The sequence below is a fragment of the Rhinolophus ferrumequinum genome, chromosome 20, assembly GCF_004115265.2.
Source record: "Rhinolophus ferrumequinum isolate MPI-CBG mRhiFer1 chromosome 20, mRhiFer1_v1.p, whole genome shotgun sequence".
Lineage (NCBI taxonomy): Eukaryota > Metazoa > Chordata > Mammalia > Chiroptera > Rhinolophidae > Rhinolophus > Rhinolophus ferrumequinum.
This window is the reverse complement of record NC_046303.1, coordinates 46,958,299-46,981,806: the sequence shown is the minus strand read 5'-3', so window position 1 is coordinate 46,981,806 and position 23,508 is coordinate 46,958,299. Positions and strand designations below refer to the sequence as shown.

Below are 23,508 nucleotides of genomic sequence, written 5' to 3'. Positions count from 1 at the left end.
TTAATAGATGAGAAGATTGAGGACTAGAAAGGTTAGTTGCCCAAGATACAAAAGCTTAGACTCGCTTAGCTATTAGGCTCTCCCACAAACAGCGATGGCTGATCAACTTTAGCTTTTGTCAGCTGTGGTTTCTTTTCTGAACATTGATTATTCTCCAGACCATAGACAATTTACTCCTGATAGTTTGGGGGGAAAAAAAAAGTTTTGATTCAGTGAATGTATTCATCCTGAGGTTTGTGTTCTTTCCCTTTCTCTCCTGGATAATATTTCTATTTAAGCATCATTATAGTCTTCAAAATAACATTTGGCCTTCTGTTATTGTGCTTATATTTTTAAGATTATAAAGTGTATCAAATGTATGCATTATGTTTAAACTAGACACAAAACAAATATTTGTTTAGCACAATAGGAAAGAAGTGAAATTGATGGCAGATGAATGCACATTCTTAATACATTATTTATCACTTTTATGTGTTTGGAGTCCTGAATACGTAGTTCAGAATCAAGGCGTTCAGTGCCTTGGGTGCGGTGGTGGTGGTGGTAGCTGTAACAACAAGGTCAACAGCAGCCGCTGCCATTTGTTGAGCTGTTAGTGTGCATACACGTGTGCTACATTTGTCATACACATGTTTCTAAGTGCTTTTTTGGTGTTAGCTTTGTAAATTCTCTCAATAATCGTTGGAGACAGGTAGTGTTATCTTCATTTTATAGATGGGGAAATTGAGGCACAGAAAGGGTAGCTAGGATACACACTGTGCTGACATGGCAGTTCTAAATCTGAGTTAATTTAAATTTGCATTGTTACCACTTAACTACATTACTGAAATGTCTCTCGAGTGTTTTTATCTCCTTTCCTGGGATTTGGACTTACTGCACTTGTTAGGGGCATTGTTAAACAGATTACCTTCAAAGTCAAAATGACTAGGTCTAGTAGGGTTATATATAAATCACTTGAATTCCCGAGGTATCCTCAAGGAACTAAGGTACTTCCTCTTACTATGTGTTATTAACAACAATGTTTTAAAAATTCATGTATGAAAATATTACAGATTCATGATGGTGCTTTAATTTATTCTACAAAATGTCATTGAAATGGAAAATTTTGTGTTTGAATGATGGTGGAGTAGTTTGTTTTCAATATAGCAGATAAGGAATTTTTTTAAAGTTTGGCAGGAATAGATAAGCATCTTTTCTAGTTAGCAAGCAGTAATTAACTGGATTCTAAAATTGCATTTTGCAAGAAGATAACGTTTGAGCTAATAGAGACTATTTTCGTAAGTTTAAGGATATTTTTATTGGCTAAGAAATAATACTGTGTAATATGTTTTAATGCCTTTATATATTAAACTCAGTATTTTTCCTCTTTTTTTTTTTTTTTTTTTTCAGTTCTTCAAAGGACATGGATGAAAATGAGAGCAACCAGTCCCTGATGACAAGCAGCCAATATCCTAAAGAAGCAGTAAGAAAACGCCAAAATTCAGCACGGAATTCTGGAGGAAGTGATTCTTCTAGGCTTTCCAGGAAAAGTTTCAAACTGGATTATAGACTAGAGGAAGATGTAACTAAATCAAAGAAAGGAAAGGATGGGAGATTTGTTAATCCTTGGCCAACATGGAAAAGTCCTTCTATTCCAAATGTTCTCAGATGGCTGATCATGGAAAAGGATCACAGCAGCATTCCATGTTCCAAAGAGGTAGTGTTTCTGAGTGCTGTGTTTCTGAGGCTCTTCTGAGTGCTGTGTATTTTATCTCTCTATCCATCTATCTACCTATCTATCTATCTATCTATCTATCTATCATCTATCAAACAAACTTTGCTGTGAATTGTATTATGACACTCAAGTCAGTTAACTGAGTCCGTGTTATATGATAAAGCAGAGGGCTAGGTTCTGGGGGAGATAAGTAAATAAGGTGCCCTCAAGTTCACGGTTTAGTAGCATAGTACATGTATGAATAACCAACTCTGATCTGGTAGCAACTAGAGGTAGGAACAGAGTGCTTTAGAAGTACAGGAAAGGAAACAGTTAATTCTCACTGGCGGGGTTGGAAATGACGTCAGAGAAGAGGTGACATTTGCACTGGGCCCAGAAAGGTAGAAAGTATTTTGGCAGTGGTTTTTTAGGTGGCATCAGCAAGATCATGGAGGTGAGAAAGTATGTTCCAGAAAGTAGTAATCTAATGTGTGTCTGGAATATGAATTATGAGGGTTGAGGCATGGCCTGGAGGGCTTGGCTTTTCATTCTTGGATAAAGCTGCTAAAGCTATGAAAGAAATCTTCAGGTATCCTTTCCAGATCTTTAAAAATTGGCAATAGGTTACTGGCTTCTAAATATGCTGGTTTTACCGTGTTTCCCTGAAAATAAGACCTAGCTGGACAGTCAGCTCTAATGCGTCTTTTGGAGCAAAAATTAATATAAGACCTGGTCTTATTTTACTATAAGACCAGGTATAATATAATATAATATAATATAATATAATATAATATAATATAGTATATGCCGGGTCTTATTTTACTATAAGACCCGGTCTTATATAACATAAGACCCGGTATAATATATAATATATAATATAATATAATATAATATAATATAATATAATATAATATAATATAATACTGGGTCTTATATTAATTTTTGCTCCAAAAGACGCATTAGAGCTGATTGTCCGGCTAGGTCTTGTTTTCAGGGAAACATGGTACTTAGGATAAAACTTACTAACATTCAGCATAGGGTTTTTAGATGAATGAGATTATACTTTGGCAGGGTGAGTGGCTCCCAGTCGCAGCACCTTTTTCTCCTTAGTTTCTTGCCTCTTTCCTATGTTCTGTCTCTCTTGGCCTCTCTTTTCCCTGTCCTGCCAAGCTTTGTGGGGAGTTGAGAGAAAAGGAAGCTGATGTTGGAGGTAGGGGATGGGAGGAAAAGTGGGGGCAGCCCTGAAGGCTTGATCTGCTGTGGGAAGAGGCAGGAAGGGGAAATGGTTGGTGGACATGGTGGTAGATATTTTACGTTGGTTGTGTCCATTTTTCTTTAAAAGACCTGGGATAAAAAAACCTGACATCACTTGGATGCTAAGGAATGTGATAGTATTAATCCTAGTTAGCAGACTTGATTAATGTGAATAATATTTTACCAGCACTTTTTTAGAATGAGACAGGACATTAATAGATAAAACCTTGTTATATGCTTCAACTTTGAGGATGGGAGGAGCAAGAAAAAAAATTTTTTTTTGTTTCTTCCCGAGAACCCCATCTAAAGAGAAACATGGCCGTGGGCTGTGAAGAGAAGGGTTAGGGCAGGTGGCCAAGAAAGGCAGGCTACCTGCTGGGTACATTTCTTCCTGATCTTTGAGCCACAGCTTCTAAAAATACAGAGACAGCAATGGTGTCTTCAGTTTTTCATTTCAAAGACCACATGAAGGCAGAAATACATCTCTGCAGTGTAGTCATTTGGAGATATTCTAGAAACTGTGCTGAACCTCTGAGAGCTTGCCAGGCTTTTGGTTCTTAGGCCCCTTTTGAAAATCTGGTGGAGGCCGTGAACTCTCTTCTTAGAGAAATCTACACATGCACATACACACATTGCCTTTTACTGCAGTTTAGGGAGTTCATGGACGCTCGCCCATACTTACCGAGCATCTGCTCTGTGTCAGGCCCACTGTCTGGCTGCTCAAGATAGAGCCATGAACAAAGCAGACAGACGCTTGGCCACCTTGGCCCTAGGTTTAGTGGGAGAGAGGGACAATAAACAAACGAGGAAATTATGTGCTGTGTTAAAAGATGATTAGTGCTCTGAAGAAGAATAAAGCAGAGAAGGAAGTGAGGGTGATGGAGGTGGGAGCTGCTTCTTTAATGAAGCAGAAAGCATTTTTATTTTTAAGACAGATTTTTTTGTTTTTTAAAGAAAATGTCAAAGGGGGTCTCAATATGTGCCACTTAAATTCGGCATATAAAAGGATAGAGAAGTTACCTTTGTCTTACTCCAATTTATATTTTATTTATCTCCTACCCATATCTTGTTTCCAATAAAAGCCTAGAAGTAGATCAATGTGTGTTGACTTCTGTTGTTTTCATAGATAACTGTAACTCCATATATAATCCCTTTAACTTGCCAAAATTATTAACTTTTACCAACTTTTAAATGTGACAGAGATCTACTTTTTTGGGGGGGAAAAAACCCAACCAAAACATTAAGAACCATGTAAAGAACACCTGCTTCAGATCATTGGGTCGATTCAGAATTTAATCAAATTTCTGCAAATTGTTTTTGTTAGACATTAGGAGCTAGAGTTTAATAAAACACAACTTCAAATTATTGTTTTGGAAAGAGACGATATCATGCATGCGTGATTATAATTGCTATATATTATGCAATTTATATCATATTTAGGTATATACATACAAAAGCGTTTTGAAAGAAACATGATTAAAGTATAAAATAATTATTAGAACAAGTCTAAATAAAAAAGGGTCATTAGCAGAGCTACACAATTTAGTTGCACGGTCAGAGAACAGTGTTTCTTTACCTGGACTGTTCCTGATATTGGCCTTTGCTGGGTCTTTAGAGCAGTGGGTCTTTAGGCTCTACATTTTTGGGCTCTGCATTGCTTTGTGCCGTTGCAGTTGGCTCAGTGATTTGTCGGATTGTTACTGTTGATCACATTCACCAATAGTCGGGGCAAGAGACAATGGGGAATTTCAGAGGGTGGGAGACAGGCACCTCCTGAACTTCATTAGCTGAAGGAGGCTGTCCTTATCAGTTAGTTCCCACTGTAGAAGTGAGCAGGGGACAGTCACACTGGTGTGAGACAGACACAGAATCGGGGCCGTGTTGTGTGGCCTGGTGGTAAAAGTGGGACAGCGGGAGTGCGGGAACCAGGCTCAGGTTCAGGATTCCTCACGGAGTGTGTGACCTTATTGCTATCACAGTCCCTCAAGGATGTCCTTTTATTGTCTATAAAGTTACGATAAGACAGTTTAGGTCACTAGGATTGTTTTGAAGTTCACATGACATATGAAAGTACTGTGAAAATATAATGCTCCCATTACCTGAATGATATTGAAGAATATGGTGCCCTCTGGAGAAATGAAACAACAATTATTTTATACTGTACTACTTATACTGTACTGTTTTATACTATAGTATGCCAATAGGTTGCTGTTTTGTTTTTATGAATGGAAAAAAAATACGTGTGTGCAGTTTTTAAAAAGTCTTAGTACTGAAAAGCTTATTAGATCAATACTAGCCCCCAAACCAGTCTTCCTCCCCAGAGAGGGATCTTAAACAACCCTTGAAGCTGTTTCCTCTGGAGTTTCCGCAGAGTTCTTTTTAGTGTAACAAGAGCACCTACCATGAGCTCGGCCCTGTTTAATTTTTAAGTGTCCATAGAGTTGAGTCCGGGCCCAGTGCTGTGCGGCACATCTCCAGAGCTTACTCATCTGGCTGAACTGTAACTTTCTGCCCGTTCATAGTTACTCCCCGTCTCCCCCCACCCAGCCCCGGGCCACCCTTCCACTCCTTGAGCCTATGAATTTGACTATTTCACATACTTCAACTGTGTGGACTCCTGCAATATTTCTCTCTCTGTGGTCCTTTAATTCACTCTGTACCCCTCCTCGTCTCTCTCCCATGGCTCTACTTGAACTTTCCCGTTACTGTTTACATATTTGTGACTACGCCGGTTTTCATTGATGGACCCAGTAATGTGCTATTACAGCATGTCTGCTTTCTCGTGTACTTTTCCCCCTCTTTCTTCATGTGCTTAACTTTCTATGTACTTACGACTCATCATTTCCTCCTTCCCATGGGTTTTCGGTACAGTATTCCTGAGGGAGACCCTCAGGTGGTCTTTCAGCGCCAGGCTGTCCTCTGGGTGACAGTCCTCCAGGCTCCCTGCCAGCTTCCGGTCCAGGGTCTCCCTTCACCATCATCCTGGCTCCTTTTCCTCTTCAGTTTTGGTCCCATGTCCTGCCTCTCATTTGTTCCTCTTTCTTGTTTATGCTCTCATTTTGGTGGAGCACATTCTTAATGAGCTTCCTGAGAAAGGGTACATGAGAAGTCAGTTTTTTGAAACTTTGCTGTCTGAAATGTCATTATCCTCACTTTTGATTGATTGTGTGGAAACAGACTTTGAGTTTGGAAAGTTTTCTCTCAGAATTTGGAAGCATTACCTCTATGATGACCTTCATTGTAGTATTGCTGTGAAGTTCAGTGCCATTCTGGATCCTTTGTGTCTGACCTTTATTTCCTCTGCAGAATCTTTGAGGATCATCTCTTTGACCTCAGTGTTTCTGAAATTTCACATGATGTGTGGTTACTTATTTGTCATGCTCTATGCCCAATGGGCCCTTTCGATGTGAAAAATCTGTTTAAGTTCTAGGAAATTTTGTCTGTTCCTTTGAAAATTTCTTTCCCTCCATCTTTTCATTCTAAAATGGCTACTAATTATAATTTGGATCCCCTAGATCAATCCTCTGTAATTTTCTTTTTATTTCTCCTGTACATCATCATTTTTTGGTTGTTTGTTTTACATGCTGACAGATTTCCTTAAGAATTTGTTTCATTTTAAAATATTTTAGTATGTGTCTCAGAGTTTTAAATGACGGGTGAAAATGTTACAGTATGTTGTTTTAAGAAAAGACTAGCAAATATGAATACTGTGTGATCATAACCATGCATAAAAATGGAACTGTGGGTAAAGATAGCATAATGTTAACATTGGTTATAATCTCTGCATATTGATTGATATAATGGATGGCTTCTCTTCTTTATATTTTCTGTATTTTCCAAATATTTTATGAAGGGAATTTTATAATCAAGGAGGAGTTAAAAAACATTGCATCATTTTGATGGATGTTACACTTCTAATACAGATAGATAGCATGTCAAAAATATAAATCATTAGCATTAATAATTGAATTGGAGGTATTTTGGTAAGAGATCAGTCTTTTTTCAATGTTCACATATATTGTCAAAATAAATATGAAAAATAAAAATATTTTTACTTAAAATTTTTTATTTAAATCTGAGTTGCAAAGTATAGGTATTAAAGTTTCCTCAGACAGTAAAAATATACTTTCAGTTGGAAGAAAAGGATTAACTCAGGTCTTTTTAAGAGTGATTTTTTTTTTTTTTTTAGAAAACATAATTTTAACAGATTTAAATCAAATCTTTCTCTTCTGTCTCACTCATGCACACAAACACATACTCTTAAAATAATATTACAGAGAATATGGGTCTCATTGTTTTAAAGTTATATCATTTATGCCATGGAAAGAATTATGGTTCAATGAACAGAGAGGTTCTTTAGAGTCAGAAAGACCTTGATTCCACTCCTGATTGGACACTTATTGTTTGACCTTGGCAAGCTTCTTAGTGACTGACCCTCCTTTGCCTTGGTCTGCTTAACCATAAAATGGCAGTAATATCTGCTTCACAGGGTTCGATGACATAATGTACTTACAGTACCTGGCAAAGAGTGCAGTGGTTGAATGAACATTAGAATTTTTCCCTTTCATCAAGAAAAGTAAAATATTAACTAGTGTACTTGTTAATTATGGGCTTAGGGATTTTCCCATTTGTATCTTTAAAGACAGACCAGCCAAGAAAAATCTTGATCTAGTAAAGAAAATGCCAAGTGAGTGCTTGGTTTCCTCAAATAAACAAGAATTTCCCAACCCCCATTCTGCTCTGATGATTAGGATAAAAAGTAAAAAAAATTAATTTTTCCTTTTGGAATCTCAATTGTAGAGTATTTCTTTGAGCTTTTTGGGATAGTAGTGCTAGAGATCAGATTCCTTAAAATAAGCTGTTCTTTTGTGATGGGCTTAGAAACAGTATAGCATAAAGAAAGGAACGTGAGAAAAGTATGCTTGCTTAATTCAGTTATCTTGTCAGTACTTTGCCTTTAAAAAAAAAAATCCTTGTTGAGATGTAATTCACCTACTATACAATTGACCTGTTTAAAGTATACAATTCAGTGCTTTTCAGTCCATTCCCAGAGTTGTGAAGCATCACCGCAATCTAATATTTTCATTACCCCAAAAGGAGACCCCATATCCTTAGTCATCACCCCCCAATTCTCCTGCCCTCCTCCAGCCCCTGAAAATCACTAACCTATTTTCTGTGTCTGGATTTGCCTATTCCTGGTATTTCATAAAAATAGGGTCATACAACATATGGTCCTTTGTGACGGGGTTCTTTCAGCACTTTGCCTGTTAATACTTTGTTTGGACAACAAGTTCAGGCTGCCGGAGGTGCTCTATTGGAGGTTTGGTTTTCCCTCAACAGTCAGCAGATAGGGCTAGATACTGAACTTCAAATGGCTTTTAAACTTAGAGCAGAAAGAAAATGCAATCGTTTTCATTACAGATACTTTAAGGTACTGTTTAAACATGATGTTAAACATTTTTTTTATCGGTTTATTAGTATAATACAAGCTCCACCTATTCAAAAAGTACAATCTGATGAGTTTTGATAGATAACGAATGTACCCATCATCTCAAAAAATTCCTTGTGTTGTCCTTAGTAATCCATCTCTTACTCTCCTCTCTCTGATCCCCAGGCTTTTAGTTTGATTTTTAAAAAGTGTATTAAATGAGATAATATTTGGGATCAGTATAGTGGTGAGAGGTATTATGTGTAGAAGCTAGCTGCAGGTTTCCTTGTATGAATGTTGTGACTTCTTTTGTTTTCTTGTCTGTAAAGTGGAGATACTGGACCTTCCCACCTCCTGTGTTGTGGTGGGTGTTAAACTGACATTTTACGAAGCAGTTAGTACAGTGTCTAGCACATAGTAGGCCCTCCGTGAATCGTAGCTGTTGTTAATGTTATTTTGTTACATTACAGTACTTGATGTAGTAGATATGTCATCATCCTCATCCTCCTTGTGCCTCGTATGAAGCCCTAGAACACATGATAGGTACTCAATTTATATTCATTTCCTCTCTTTCCCCTTAATTCTTTTTTTTTTTTTTTTTTTTTTTGTAAAAGAGGATAGTTTATTAAAAGTAAAGAGGAAAGAGTCACAGCTCTCGGAACGAGAGGGGTTCCTGACAGGGTTGCCCCCACCTTAATTCTTGATAAGTACACCATATAGCATTTGTTACTGTTTACTAACTCTACCAATGTGGAGAACTGAATTTGAAAAATTGACATTCATTCACTCATTCATCCATCCGGGGGGCACTGTGAGTGATTCCAAGTTGAATAAGACAGGAGATGCATCCTGTATACAGTTCACCAGGGCACAGGGCCGAGTGCCCATACACGGTGCGTGAACCAAGTGGCATGGAGTGAGCGGTGCAATGAGAGCTTCCAGCTGTGGGGACTCAGAGGCCATCTCATGAGGGTGTGCAACTCGATTAAGGTCCCACAGGGGTGCAGGGGAAGACATTTGATCTGAGAAATGGGCTCAGTATGGTGCAGGCCTCTCCGTCTCAGTATGGGAACAGAAAGCAGTCCCAGCGCAGGTGGGACACAGAGCCATGTAGAGTGAGTGAAGGAGCTGGAAAGGGGGCCGGGCGGGCGGTCCAAACAGGCTTGCTCCTGGGCTGAGGAGGCGACGCGTTTCGTCGAGCGGTAGGGCCGTGGAGGTTTTCAGCAGGGAGAGCTGCACCTTACTAGACTGTTTCTGACGTGGCTCTTGTGTGTGGATTGAGTTGACGGGAAGACAGTTGAGCAATCAGGAGGACTTGAAAATGTCCGAATGTTACTTAGCATCTTAGCCAGGTTAGTGACTATGAGAAAGGAAGCAGGTAAAATGTGAGAGATCTGTGGGGTTGGTGCCTGGTTGGTTGTCAGGTTTGGGGCTTTCTTATTCTGGAATACGCAGTGAGTGCCTACCGGGTGCTAGCCACTCCACATTCAGTCCCCACAGGGGTGAAGTGTAGGGATAATTGGTATACCCATTTTCCAGATGAAACTAAGACTTAGCGGGGCTGAGACAAATTGTGTCATTCGTCCTCCTCCTCCTGCTCCTTCCCTTCTGTCCAGGCCGTTGCCCCCTCAGACTGTGTCAATGACTTCTCAGTTTCCCTTCACAGCGTCTCCTCCATCTGCCCTCTCGTCTCTGCTCACGGCTGTCTCCTTTGTTCAGGTCCTCATCTCTTGCAGCTGTGGTGGCACTCGCTCCATGTCATCATTTGCACGCTGACACTGTTTTCTCCATAAACAAATTGGGTCATGTCTTTTTTAAAAATTTATTTATTTATTTAGATGCTTCCTTATTGTCTCTGGATGGAGTATAGTTTTCAGGCTCTTACTGTATTCTGATCTTTTACAGATGAAGTTTGTCCCCTGCCCCCAAGACACCAGTTCCTATTTGGCCCTGTGCCTTTACTTGGGTACTTCCTCCACCTAAAATGCCCTTTTTCCTTTTCTCTGCATCGTGAACTTCTCACTGTTGTTCAGGAACTCGCACAAGTTTACTGTGCCTGCAGTGTCTTTGGTAATTGAGCTCTTCATTCCTTCTTATTAGGCTGGAACATGTCTTGTACCTTACGTAATTATCCAGTCCCACACCCTTTTCAAAACTGATTTGCAGCAACTTAAAAATTCATGTGGCAGTAACAAAACAGGTGCATGACCATACGAGAGAAAATGGACTACGAGGGTAGAAAATAAGGCCAAGAATGAAGTCAGTATAGATATGTTTCATCACGTCCTGCACGTTGCTGGAGGTGTCTTCATTCAGCTTCACTCTGAACTTCTCTGTCAAAGCGAGAAGGGAAGCACAGACTCAGTTTTCCCAAGGACAGTCAGATGCAAAAGGCAGCTGCTCTGGAGAAGAGCTTTTCCTCTTACTGAGAATTGAGAGACGTGTCTGGGGTGAGTGGGAAGGCGGAGGTGGTACTGTGTCTTAAAGACAGCAGATAATCGTGCCTGGCAAGTTTCATGAGGCGGCTTCCTCTAGTGACCTCGAGGCAGGTGTGCAGCATAACAGCAAAGCACAATTATAAAAGCAGTTTTATGACAGCCAGGACTGTGACCCTAAAACACAGCCGCTTTTTGGTCTAGTCTAATCCAAGGATAAACTGTAGAATAACCAAAGAAATAATACTTGTCTCATTTTGGTGTAGTTATTGTTTTACATCTATTTACCCCCCAAAGTGATCACCTTCTCCCGGGCAGGGGGCCATGTTTTGCTTTGCTTTGATCAATGGTAGAAACCATACGGGAAGGAATAAGAACCATCGGACTGAGCTGCCCAGGAGTCAGCACAGTGCTCTGTTTTGAATCCTGTGTATTCAGAAAGGCAGATCCGTATCTGAGATCCAAGATCTATGAATAAATGGTTGTAAGTTTCCTTCACTATTTCCAGGACTGATCTGCGTCTGACGCAGTTTTCAGCAGTAAAGGTACCAGCTAAGTGAGGTGGCGATAGCAAGTGGCTGCCGCTGGCCAGTCTACTTCTGGTACATAGAGAAGAGAGCCTTGAAAAGCACTGAGTACATTCAGCAGTGCTCAGAGTTCTACGTTTAATTTTCCCTTTGTCTGTTGCATTTGGGGCTAAGGTCTTACATTACTATATTGTCATGATTAATAAGGCAGATTCAGAAGTAAGTGAAGTACGCATTTTCAATAGAAAAGCAAAAATAGCAAATTTATTGAACGACTTCAGTTCTTCCCAAATAGCTCCTCTCCCTACAATTTAGGTCAAACATGTTCTGTGATGACATAATACCTTTTCATTTTTCCTAATGGCTGCTTTTCTTTTTTTATACACATAGGAACTTGATAAAGAACTCCCAGTGCTTAGGCCTTATTTTATTGATGACCCCGAAGCAGCTGGAGTGAGGGAAGCTGGCTTGAGAGTCACATGGCTGGGACATGCGACGGTAATGGTGGAAATGGACGAGCTCATATTTCTCACGGACCCTATCTTTAGCTCTCGTGCTTCCCCGTCGCAGTACATGGGTCCAAAGCGTTTCCGTCGTCCCCCGTGCACTATAAGTGAACTCCCCCTGATAGACGCGGTCCTTATCAGTCACAACCACTACGACCACCTGGACTACCATTCTGTTGTGGCTCTGAATGAGCGATTTGGTAATGAGCTGAGATGGTTTGTGCCTTTGGGTCTCCTTGACTGGATGCAAAAATGTGGCTGTGAGAATGTAATTGAGCTGGACTGGTGGGAGGAGAACTGTGTCCCTGGACATGATAAGGTCACTTTTGTCTTCACACCTTCGCAGCACTGGTGTAAAAGGACGCTAATGGATGACAACAAGGTTCTGTGGGGCAGCTGGTCCGTCTTGGGCCCCTGGAATCGATTTTTTTTCGCAGGAGACACTGGTTATTGCCCTGCTTTTGAAGAGATAGGAAAAAGATTTGGACCTTTTGACCTTGCAGCTATTCCCATTGGAGCGTATGAACCAAGGTATGTAGATTTCCAGAGAAAACATTCCTGCTATTATTATTCCATAATACGGGTAACTGAACTTAAACAGTAAAGTAGTTATGATTTTGTGATACTGTGTAATTCGTGACTTTAATGGTGGACTTTGTATCCATTGGTTGGGGGTTGGTGGGTCAGATTCAGTTAAAATTTTTTAATTTTAGTATTATTTAAATGTCATATCAATTAAATATTCAAAATCAGAAATTATATCACTAAGAAAAAAGGACCAAGATTTGAAGAATTATTCTACCTAGCCAGAAGTTCATGTGTCGTTCTGACTAAAGTTAAACTGATCAGCCAGTATCAAACCTAACTTTTGTTCTTCCTTTCACAAGGAGGATACTCTATATAACCACTCTTCGCTCCAGGACTAGATGTCCCCGTCCCCTGTCCTGTAGCTCTTCTGTGTTTACTAGAGAAAAAGCAAGGAACAGGCCTACAGCCATTAGTCCCTGGGGATAGTCTTGTTTCGCTCAGCATTGGCTTTGACCTGGTAATGACATTGTCGCATTCCTTACTGGCCGCCTCCACCCGTCACATACCCATCACCTGTTTCAGAGCAGAGAAAGGTCACAGGAGCAGTTGAGACCTACAAGGCCCATCGCTGCCTGTGTTTTCCTTACTGTTGTCTATTTAAGGAAAAGAAAAGTAATTCCAGATCATTTAGATTTCAGTCAACTCTGGTCGATACATACAAATTAAGAGGAGATAAACACTAACAGTAACAAAGTAAGGGATACTTTACAAACTTTTATTTGCTAAAGTGAACGCACAGATACATACAGAACTGTATGTAGGATGGCATTTTAATTAGGCAATCCTATGAGCAGAAGAACACGAATACGTAGATGAATGGAGCAAATCTGATCATTGGTTTCCATCTGAGTTTGTTGTACTTACTGACTTTCTAAGTTCACTAAAACCATTTTTTCACTATCTTTATTAATGCTTATTCCTCCCTTTTATGTTTTTTCCAGTTTTTTTTCTAGTTTTTTTTTTTTTATTAGTTTCAGGTGTACAAAGCAACGTGATAGTTAAGACATTTAAACCCCTCATAAAGTGATAACCCACCCCCCAAGCTCCTACCCCTTATGTAGCTGTTACAATACCATCGACTGTCTCCCTTATGTTGTACTCCACATCATGTTACTATAAATACTTATATATTTAGTTATAGTTGACATTCAATATTATTCTACTTCAGCTTCAGGTGTATAGTGCATTGATCAGTCTATGAAGTGATCCCCCTGGTAAGTCCAGTGCCCATCTGGCACCTTACGTGATCTTTACAACATTGCTGATTATGTTCCCCAGTTTCCAGTTTCTTTAAAGGGCTAGATATTGTTACCTTATTTTAAAAAATTACTATTCAATAATAGTGCTTGAATTTCACTTTTCCTCTTCATTCTAATTCTGAATTCTAATGAAATCTATTAAAACATCAGTCAACCAGTTGACAAATCAGTTTCACGTATTGATCTTTACTCAATATATGTTCTTAATATATCTCTTATTTGTACTTATAAAAATAGGTTTTTCATTTGTAGCAGTATGTATTTCTCACATACATGTGAGAAATGTACAGCGTGACACAAATTCACTCATGTAATTTCCCTTCCTGCTTGCGTTGCAGCTGTCTGGTTATTAAGATGGTAGAAGGATGGGGAGGACGTTATTTGCTCTAAGAGAATTAAACTGTGCTAACCTGTACTGTGTAATCCATTTCTGTGCTTAGTACTAATAGTTTTAGGAATAAGTACTCTGGAAATTGAAGATGCTTACACCAAAAATGACTTTCAGTAATATGCTTGGATTCATACTTACTTTTGGGATTATTCTATTCAAGTCATTTAGGGTTTTAAGTTTTGTTTTTAATTTTTATACCAGAGTAAAAATTTTACATTTATTTCAGACATGAGGGTAACAAGGAGTATGTGTGTCCCTTTGATTTGCAATAGGAGTTTAAAAAAAAAAAATGAATAGAGAGAAATACCAATAACTGTTTTCATCTTGCCCTGAATTCTGAGTGTCAGGAGATAGGGCAGAACAATGTCTCTCTAATCTGCCACCCAGGAGAACACAGTGGCTTTGTTTCTAGGCTCCCATAGGGCCTGGCAACTCCTAACAGTAAAGAACAAGCCTGTAGTTGTTGCAGGTGGATGAACTTTTCCATACTGTGTCCTGTAAAGTGCAGGAGCCCCGGTGCTGACCCCACAGCCACTAGTCCTAACTGCGGCGGTAGACAGCAGTGGCAGACCCACAACGGGAAGAATGTCAAGACAGGCTTTTTTCTCTTCTAAACTGATGGCTGGAAAGCATAGTATTTGCTTGTAGATAGTACACTTTTTCCTGTGTATCAGAAATAATAATTCTTTCTCCTGAAAGTGTACCCTGTTCTTTCCAAGGTGTTAGGCAGCCTTTCGGTGTTTCTATACTCTCTAATTACTCCCTCCCCATGAACCCTCTCTTCTTGCCAAACCAAACACCTCACTGTTCAGTTATATGTTGTTTAAATGAAATCCTTGAATAGTAATTGCATTTTTTTTCTCCCGATCTTTAAACATTACATACTATGTTTGTTGCCTTTTTGCTTTAGCAAGTTTAAAAATGGTTTCAGCAAGTTATTCAGGTTCTTTTGCAATTGGAGTTTCTAATTCTTTACTTATTATTTGGTTTCTTTGATTCATACCAGAATTACAAAATATCTAGTTTTTAAAGTAACAGTAAGACATATCTTCAGAATAAATTATCAGTAAAATCAATACACGTGAAATAAAATCTTACCGTTCAAAGGGGAGTTTTGCTTGAGAATTAAGTAGAGCAGTTTGTACATGGAAGATTTTTGCTTTTTTTTCCCCAGCAGAAAAGTGCACTCAAGGGAGATGATTTTGCCTCCTGTGATTTATTTCTGTGTGGAATCATAGCAGTTGATTAGCTGCAGCAGTGATTAGAATTTAGTGTGTATTTCAAAGGCCAGAATTGATCATTGATGTTTCATTAGGTGGTTTATGAAGTACCAGCACGTAGACCCAGAAGAAGCTGTAAGGATTCACATCGATGTGCAGACCAGGAAGTCTGTGGCAATTCACTGGGGGACTTTCGCCTTAGCAAATGAGGTGAGTTTGATCATGACACTGCCTGGAGGTGCGTTTGACCTGTGATGGGATTCAGGCATCACTGCACCCTGCAGTGTGTTCAGAGACCAAACTGGAATGGAACCTGTAGTCATCACGTGAATTGAGGTGGTAAATCATAGTAATTAGTAAAACATTTGCATACAGTGGAAAAAACCTCACTGCATACTTTTCTTTTGGCTTATTTCTGTAGTTAAGGAAGCATGTGTTTACGTAACCAAAAGTGTGTGGTCTTGGGAAACGGAAAAAGGAGCCATCATGCCTTTCCTCTGAAGGAGCCTTTAATTCTAGCAGAAAATATAAGACACGGACATAATAACTCTGAAACGGGTGTTCAAAGAAGTGGCGTCAGAGTCAGGAATGTTACCGAATGGAGGGATCAGAGAAAGCTTCATGGAAGAGGTGATACTTGAACTTGGCTGTGAGAAGGCATTTTAAGAAGAGGAAAGGGCAGAGCATAGGATCAGAGGCAGCAAGCAGGGGAGTGGTGAGGAATCTGTCAGCCACAGTATATGTGTCACGTGGAGGGCAATGGGGAGGTAAGGCTGGGCAGCTTGGAACTTTGCAGAAATGTTATTCATCCAGTAAATATTCAGTGTCTGCTGTGTGCCAGATATTGGGATAAATGGTAGTTTTACTCCTAGACTAATACAGAAGAGCTGATCTTTTTCCCCTTAAGGTAGCTGAACCCTAGAATTCTGCTGCTAGCTGGTTCTGGGATCAGGCAGGATAGAAAAACAGCCTTCTCTCCTTTCTTGGATCCAGGATCTGCCCTAAGCAAAATTTATTAATGGATGGTTGAACTTGCCTTCTGTTTTGCTTTGTGTGGCATCTTCCACACCCACATCCCAGGGCCCCTGGTGGAATCGTGTTTTCATGCTGTTTTTAGCTTTCCCTTTCTATCCCGTTTCTGGCCTGCCCTGTCCCTGGTTACAGCTCATTCCACACTTACCTAATACATGACCTACCCACTCCCTCCTCCCCTCAGCCAAAATTCCTGTATCATGATGCAGGACCCTGAGCCACACGCTGAGAGGTGGAATAGAATGAATAAATGAACAGCCACGGGTGGGGAGGATGAAGGAGAGTATGTGTCTGTGGACGTGGAGAAGGGGAAGTTTGATATTGGTTTCCTTTGGTATCCCACTCTATTTGGTGGCATTATTCCATGAGTGTGTTCCATATAGACACATGTATATATATGTTCCATACGTATTATAATATATAATAGTATTGTATTAAATCTGTGCAAAGAGGAATCTAAAATGATTCCTAGATTTTTAACTTGAGTGATTTGGAACGGTTGTGCTTTGCTGACATGGGGAAGATGAAGATAGAAAACGTCTTCAAATGTGTTACTCAGCCTTCAAGAGTTATTCTTGTAAAAATCTAACTTCTTCATTTCGTAATGAAAAATATAATATCTGCTTACTATAAGCAGATTAAGGACATCCTTAACTTGGCAACTCTTTGAAATTATACATACAGCAACATCTGATTTATCTAGCGAATGATGAGTTAATTTCCTAGATGTATTTAAGCACAAAAACTTAAAACAACTCACTAGTTTTGGTTACGTAAACAAATTTCAGGCATAAAATATATATTATCATTTTATTTATTTATTTTTTTATTAGGGAATATTGGGGGACAGTGTGTTTCTCCAGAGCCCATCAGCTCCAAGTCATTGTCCTTCAATCTAGTTGTGGAGGGTGTAGCTCAGCTCCAAGTCCAGTTACCATTTTCAATCTTTAGTTGCAGGGGGAAATTGAACCGAGAGCCTGCTCTCTAACCACCTGAGCCATCCGGCTGCCCCTCTGGAAGCTCAGCGGCAGCTCGTTGTCTTCATTCTAGTTGTGGAGGGCGCAGCTCACTGGCCCATGTGGGAATTGAACCAGCAACCCTGTTGGTCAGAGCTCACGCTGTAACCAACTGAGCCATCTGGCCGCCCCTATATGTTAACTTTTTAAATGACCGGCGTCTTTATTTTGAATTATCTTCTTTTGGAGTAGATCATAAAACATACCCCTTAAAAGGGAACTTATGAGCTGTCTGGGACTGGTTGTCCGTCTTTAATGGGTCCAGAGAGCTTCTGCTTTTATCACTTACTCTTATTTACCTCTAGCCTACTGCCTTCCTTTATACAGCTTGGTCTCATGACTATGGGGTACTTTTATCTCCATTGGGGGACTGAAGTGCTTGGACTATGATATAGCTTTCAGTCACTCAGGAGGCTTTCTTGCCTACTTCTAGGGCTATCTTCTAGATGGTTGAAACAGCCAAGAATTGACTTATGAAGAAACTCAGATCTTTTAGGATCAAAATCCACAGTTAGCTTACAACCACTCTTATAGCTTAGCAAAGAAATTATTAGCGTAGGGTGACTGTGTAAGTATGTTGTTGGCTAAGACTTATAGAACATGGGAGAAAAAGAATTTAACAAAACAAGTTGTTTTTTAGTTGGAAAGAATTTCATCTTTTTGAAATCTCAAACTAAAATAATTTTGCAAGGGAAATTTCTTGACTTAGGCTATTACCCTGTTTCTCTGAAAATAAGACCTAGCCGGATAATCAGCTCTTATGCGTCTTTTGGAGCAAAAATTAACATAAGACCCGGTCTTATAGTAAAATAAGACCGGGTCTTATGTTAATTTTTGCTAAAAAAAACGCATTAGAGCTGATTGTCCGGCTAGGTCTTATTTTCGGGGAAACACGGTATTTAAAATTATATTGTATTGGTGATATTTGCAATCTCCTATATGCATAAAAAAGATTAGCTTCCTGGTAGCAAGTAATCCATTAAGTGGTTAACTATAGGAATTCTGGGTAACCAATGTATAGTTAAAACCTAAGTTGTTCAGCACTAAGGGAAAGACATCCCTGACCCTCTAAACATAGCCATAAACCTAGAAGAGAGCAAGGGGGGAGAAAAAACCCCGTGTGGCCAATAACTATTAAAATGCAAACCTGTGCATGTTAAGCCACAGCAATCTTTCCTGGTTTTCTCAAGACATCACCAGCTGTCCCTTCTTAGTCTCTGCTCCTAGTTCCTCATCTCTGCTCCCTAGTTCCTCATCTCCGCTCCCTTATGACTCGGTCCATGGACCTCTTCTCTAGTTGGTTACTCCCTTGGGGATCTCTCATCATCTTACAGCTTTAAATACCTTCTGTCCATTGTACCTCTCTAACTCAGGTTTCCCCCCTATAATCCACACTTAGATTTCCGGTTGCCTACTTAACATCTCTACTTGGATGTCCATTAAGTACCAAAACTTAAGTCCAAAACCATACTTCTTGATCTTTCCTCAGACTTGTTTCTCTTACATCTCAGTAAATGGCAAATCCCTCCTTCGAGTTCCTCAGGCCAAACCTTGACTTCTCATATTCTCCATTCAGATTTTTCCCGCATGCAGACAGCTCAACCTTCAGATTCTACTCAAAGGTTTCCCACTTCTCACTCCCTTCACTGTTACCACACTGCCCCTTCCACTCTGTTCTCAACACTGCAGACAATGACCTTTACACCTTGAACCAGATCATGACACTCCCCTGCCTGAACCCCCTGCTAGCTTCCCATCATCCCGAGTCAGAGCCACAGCTCTCACAATGCCTACAAAAGCCCCATATGCTCCATCACGTCTCCGTTCAATGTCGCCTTCTCCAAGAGGCCTTCTTAGACTGCTGTATTTAATATTAAATGTCCACCCCCACACTTATCCCCCATTTTGTCCCTACAACATATCAACCACTCCAATACTATTTTCTTATCTGTCTCTGGATTAGACTAGAAGTTCCAGAAAGGCAAGGGCTTCTGTTTGGTTCACTGGCCTGGCCACTCTGTGGTGCTCAAAAGATGCTCCTTGTACGAAGGAGAGAGGTAGACTTACAACTTTTGTTTAGATGAGAGACATTATTATTCCTGCTTTATACTTACAATTTTACAGCTTTTTAAATTGAAATTGGGGAAAAACGCTTTGAAATAAAGGGTAAAACAGCAATTATACGATGTAAAGATTAAAGATAAATAAATGGGGAAATGGTTTTTTTTAATACCTTTTAATTCAGTAGTTAGAGTAACCCATATTTAAGTGGTTTTAATTTATTTGGAAAATACTCGATTAGGTTGAAACATTCTGACAAGTGTGCTGTCTTCCCTTTTTTTTTGAGCTTTGAAAAGGTGAGGAAACAAAGGGATTTAGGGACATTCCACCTGTCACATCTGTTCTCTAGGGGTTTGAGGATAACAACCCTCCTTCAGCCAAAGTATTTTCTCTACCGTTTTGCTCTCTCACACACTCTTATAATCTAAGTTTCTATGTTCCTCAAAAATATTGGTCACATTTAATTCTCTAATATTATCTTTGGCATTGATTCCCTTTAGATTGGAATTTCATGTAGTGAAATAGTGATCAGATTTCATGCAATCTAATAATGTTCAATCTAAGTTGGCACCAAGTTTGACATACATGGTATGTAGATAAATTGGTGACATTTCTAGTGACTTAACAATTAATGACCCTGTAACATTAGAAAATGTGATTGATTTATTTGTTAATGCTTCAGTGAAAAGGGCATTATTTTAAGTAGGCAGATGTTGGTTGTTTTAAATTCTTATTTGAAATATCCCCCAAATATAGGTATGTATGGTTAATCTTTTTCATTTTCTTTTTTTCTCTTTGTGCCTTTTGTCAGCATTACTTAGAGCCTCCAGTGAAACTGAGTGAGGCTCTAGAAAGATATGGACTTAAGACTGAAGATTTTTTTGTCTTGAAGCATGGAGAATCAAAGTACCTAAAAACTGACGACGAAAACTTGGAATAAATGTGAGCACAGGAGCTTGTAGTAAAAAAGGCATCATCTGATATAAATTTGAAAAGACTAAGAAATTAATGAATATTTTGATTTTTTTACATTTGGAAACAACTCCTGCAAGTTTTTGTTTTATGTAATAACTTATTAATGCGATTGCTAGTTCATATAAACACAAGGTTTGGGTCACTTAAATAATGAATTGTCTGATGTCGATTTTAAATCTCATCTCAATGGTATAGGCATTGAATGGGATTTTTTTTTTACTAAAACGTTATACTTTAGTAGAAGAATTTTCTGAAATCAGTTATGAAATCAGTTATGAAAAACTGATTTTAAAGACTGATTTCTGTTCTGTTCTTAAGGGCCTTCTCCATAGGTGATCAAGGCTGTCTGAATACCTAGATGATTTCAGAGGCTTGCTCACATAAACGTATCTTTCACATTCATGTTAGAGTAGTGGTGAAATTGACTCCCACATGCTTATAGCAGTTCTTGCTCTACTAAGATTAGCTTATATGCCAAATATTAAGTGATATATATTTTTAAGCATAAAAATAAGTTGCCATTTTTAAAGACTTAATTTTTTTTGAAAGAGGGGAAAAGTATATTCTATTGCATGTCTGCAATCCCCAAATCAAAAGCCCTATGAGTTGGACAGAGGGAGAGTGTGATTATGAGAATTGATTTATGAAATTTTCTATTTTTAATCTAAAAATCAGACCCACTAAGCACAAATATAGCTGCAAGGAAATAACATTTTACAAAGATGAATGCAGATCTTAAATGTTAATATATCATGCACTTTGAATTAAATTTTATTCTCTCCATACACTCATTTTTTTTCTGGTTTCTTCTAACTCTGTATGAGTAAGATTTATAAATATTTTATGTTTTACATGATTCAGATGTCTTATATTTTTATATTAAATGAACCCTAAGCACGATTCTTTTATTAAGCCAGTGTGGAATACTAATGGTACAAAGAGAGAGATGAGAATCACCTGACCTGAGCTTTTAGTCCAGGCCTCTGCGGTTACTTGATTACTCTGAACCTTCGTAAGGGGGAGAGCTGATTAGATCACTTGGAGGCCCATACTATCTTCTTGATCCAGAAGCTCAGTGAAATAAACTTTATTCGAAGCAAATAATCAAAATAGGTTTTCTACACCAAATTCTACCCAGGCAGCGTATATATATATATATATATATATATGCATATGCATGCTCCATGTCAGCCACTTAATTCCGTCATGGATTTTCTGTGTACCCTGAAACTAGTCACCTATGCTCACTGTGCCTCACTTTCCTCATGTGCGACAAGAGGAGAATTTTGACCTACCTCCCCAAAATGTGAATAAATAGTAAAGTGCTTTTTTTAAAAAGCACTTTGAAAACAGAAGGGAAAGAATGATTTCTTAAGGTATCACTGCCTGATAGATTTGAAAGCTGAAAAAAGACTAATGCTTTTGATAATGTATTGTTCCTGTTGCAGATTTAAGCATATATATTAGGGCACTAAACATTGAAGACTAACAACTTTATCTCACTTATTTTGTAAAATTTGGAGAGCCAAAATAAATGTAAATGATCTTTATCAAAATTTAGTATTTTTATCCACAAAGATGCAAATCAGTCAAGGGGAAATGTGTATGTAATATGTATGTATACGATGTATGTGATTTGGGGGCACTAAAGCACAAAAAATTTTCCCATAAAATAAACCTTCAGGAAAAAAAGTGAACAGGCGTAAACTTTTTCAATTCAAAGGAACATTTAGCAAGCAGAATCGGGATGGACGTTAGGTGGGCTTTCGGGCGTACCGCCCCAATGCTAGCCAGTGTTTTTGTGGTCACCTTCCTTGCTGTTGCATGCTGAATTGAAAGTTCATCTCTTACCTCTGCTCTGTGAAGCAAGCCAAGTACATCTTGCTCAATTTCTTTTCCGTGAATGGCCTTAATGTTATTTTTTTTATTCACATGTACCATCTGAAGGCCTCTAAGCACTTTAAATTGTGCTACAGCTCCTCTTAATTGGGCCTGCCTCATTTTTCTAGGCTGCCTCACAAGCTTTTATTTTTAATTACCATTCATTCTTTCTACTTCGACGTTTTATCATTAAGAAGTACATCAAGCTTCATCTCTCCTTATAGAATCTCACTAGTGAGAGGTTCATCCCATTTTATTTTTTACCTCTTTACATTTTGAAGCGTTTATGTGCAAAGTGAATAAAATGTTTTGAAAAATAAGGCAAATCCATTCTCTTACTTCCATTCTGTCTAATATATGTTGTAATATTTTTAAATGTCTTATCCTCTATGTCAATTCCGTTTTCCTCTTTGATTAGCTAGCATTCACACCAATATGTGAGATCTTATTGAAGATCCTTTTTCCCGTGGGAACTGGGGAGCACTTTGATACTCCTCATTGCCCAAGAAGGTGGAACCATCAATTAGGAGAAATCCCATAAAGATCTGCTTGTGCATTTTCATTATGTCATTCTCTCTGGGTAATTAAAAATGACTCCCCTTTTTCTCTAGCATTTTGACATTTCACACTCAATGCTCTGATCGCCAAGAAATGTGGATATTTATTCAAAGTAGTAATAGTTTTAGAATCCAATGCTGCTTAAGCACATTGAAACCAAATCCTGGTTTTTAATGTGTGTACGTTTTGAATACGTACATGTTTTCATTAAACGAGGCAGATTTTAAAAATTGTTATAAAGAAATGTACTTTTCAGGGAATACTTGTGTTTGCATCACTGATAAAAGTATTATTCTTGGCCATCATATGTGCATTACTACTGTAGCTAATTGGGAATTTACATGTTTTCATCTTAATACTGAATCCTTTTTCTACTGTAAAAATATTTCTTCCAAGTTTGATTTCTGTATCAGGATAACCCTGAAAATACACATTTTTCTGTTTGAGGATTTGTGACTTCCTATGGAAATCCATGTATCTACAAATGAAATTTAAAGTACTCTTAAAGCTTTGCCTTAAATACATGAGTAAGAAAGCTTCTGCTTGCATATTGGTTTACTTAATACTAAGCATGGTGGTGGTTATGAACTTGAATATTGTAAAATCTGGCTGAATTCAAATATATCAATAAATTGTTACAGTAGCTTATGGGATAAAAATAATATTAAATAGCTGAGAAAATTTCAT

The 23,508-nt window shown here is 38.6% G+C and overlaps 1 protein-coding gene across 5 annotated transcripts in view; it reads left to right on the top strand.

Moving 5' to 3' along the window:
• Positions 1-20,636, top strand: part of NAPEPLD (N-acyl phosphatidylethanolamine phospholipase D) — a 35,143-nt gene extending 14,507 nt beyond the window's left edge. For all 5 annotated transcript variants that reach the window (XM_033088879.1, XM_033088880.1, XM_033088882.1 and 2 more), the window contains exons 2-5: positions 1,387-1,693; positions 11,725-12,371; positions 15,394-15,508; positions 20,219-20,636. In XM_033088879.1, the coding sequence (XP_032944770.1) occupies positions 1,387-1,693; positions 11,725-12,371; positions 15,394-15,508; positions 20,219-20,347 (1,198 nt within the window). In that variant the 3' untranslated portion in view covers positions 20,348-20,636. The remainder of the gene's footprint in view (positions 1-1,386; positions 1,694-11,724; positions 12,372-15,393; positions 15,509-20,218) is intronic.
• The last annotated feature ends 2,872 nt before the right edge of the window (positions 20,637-23,508 follow it).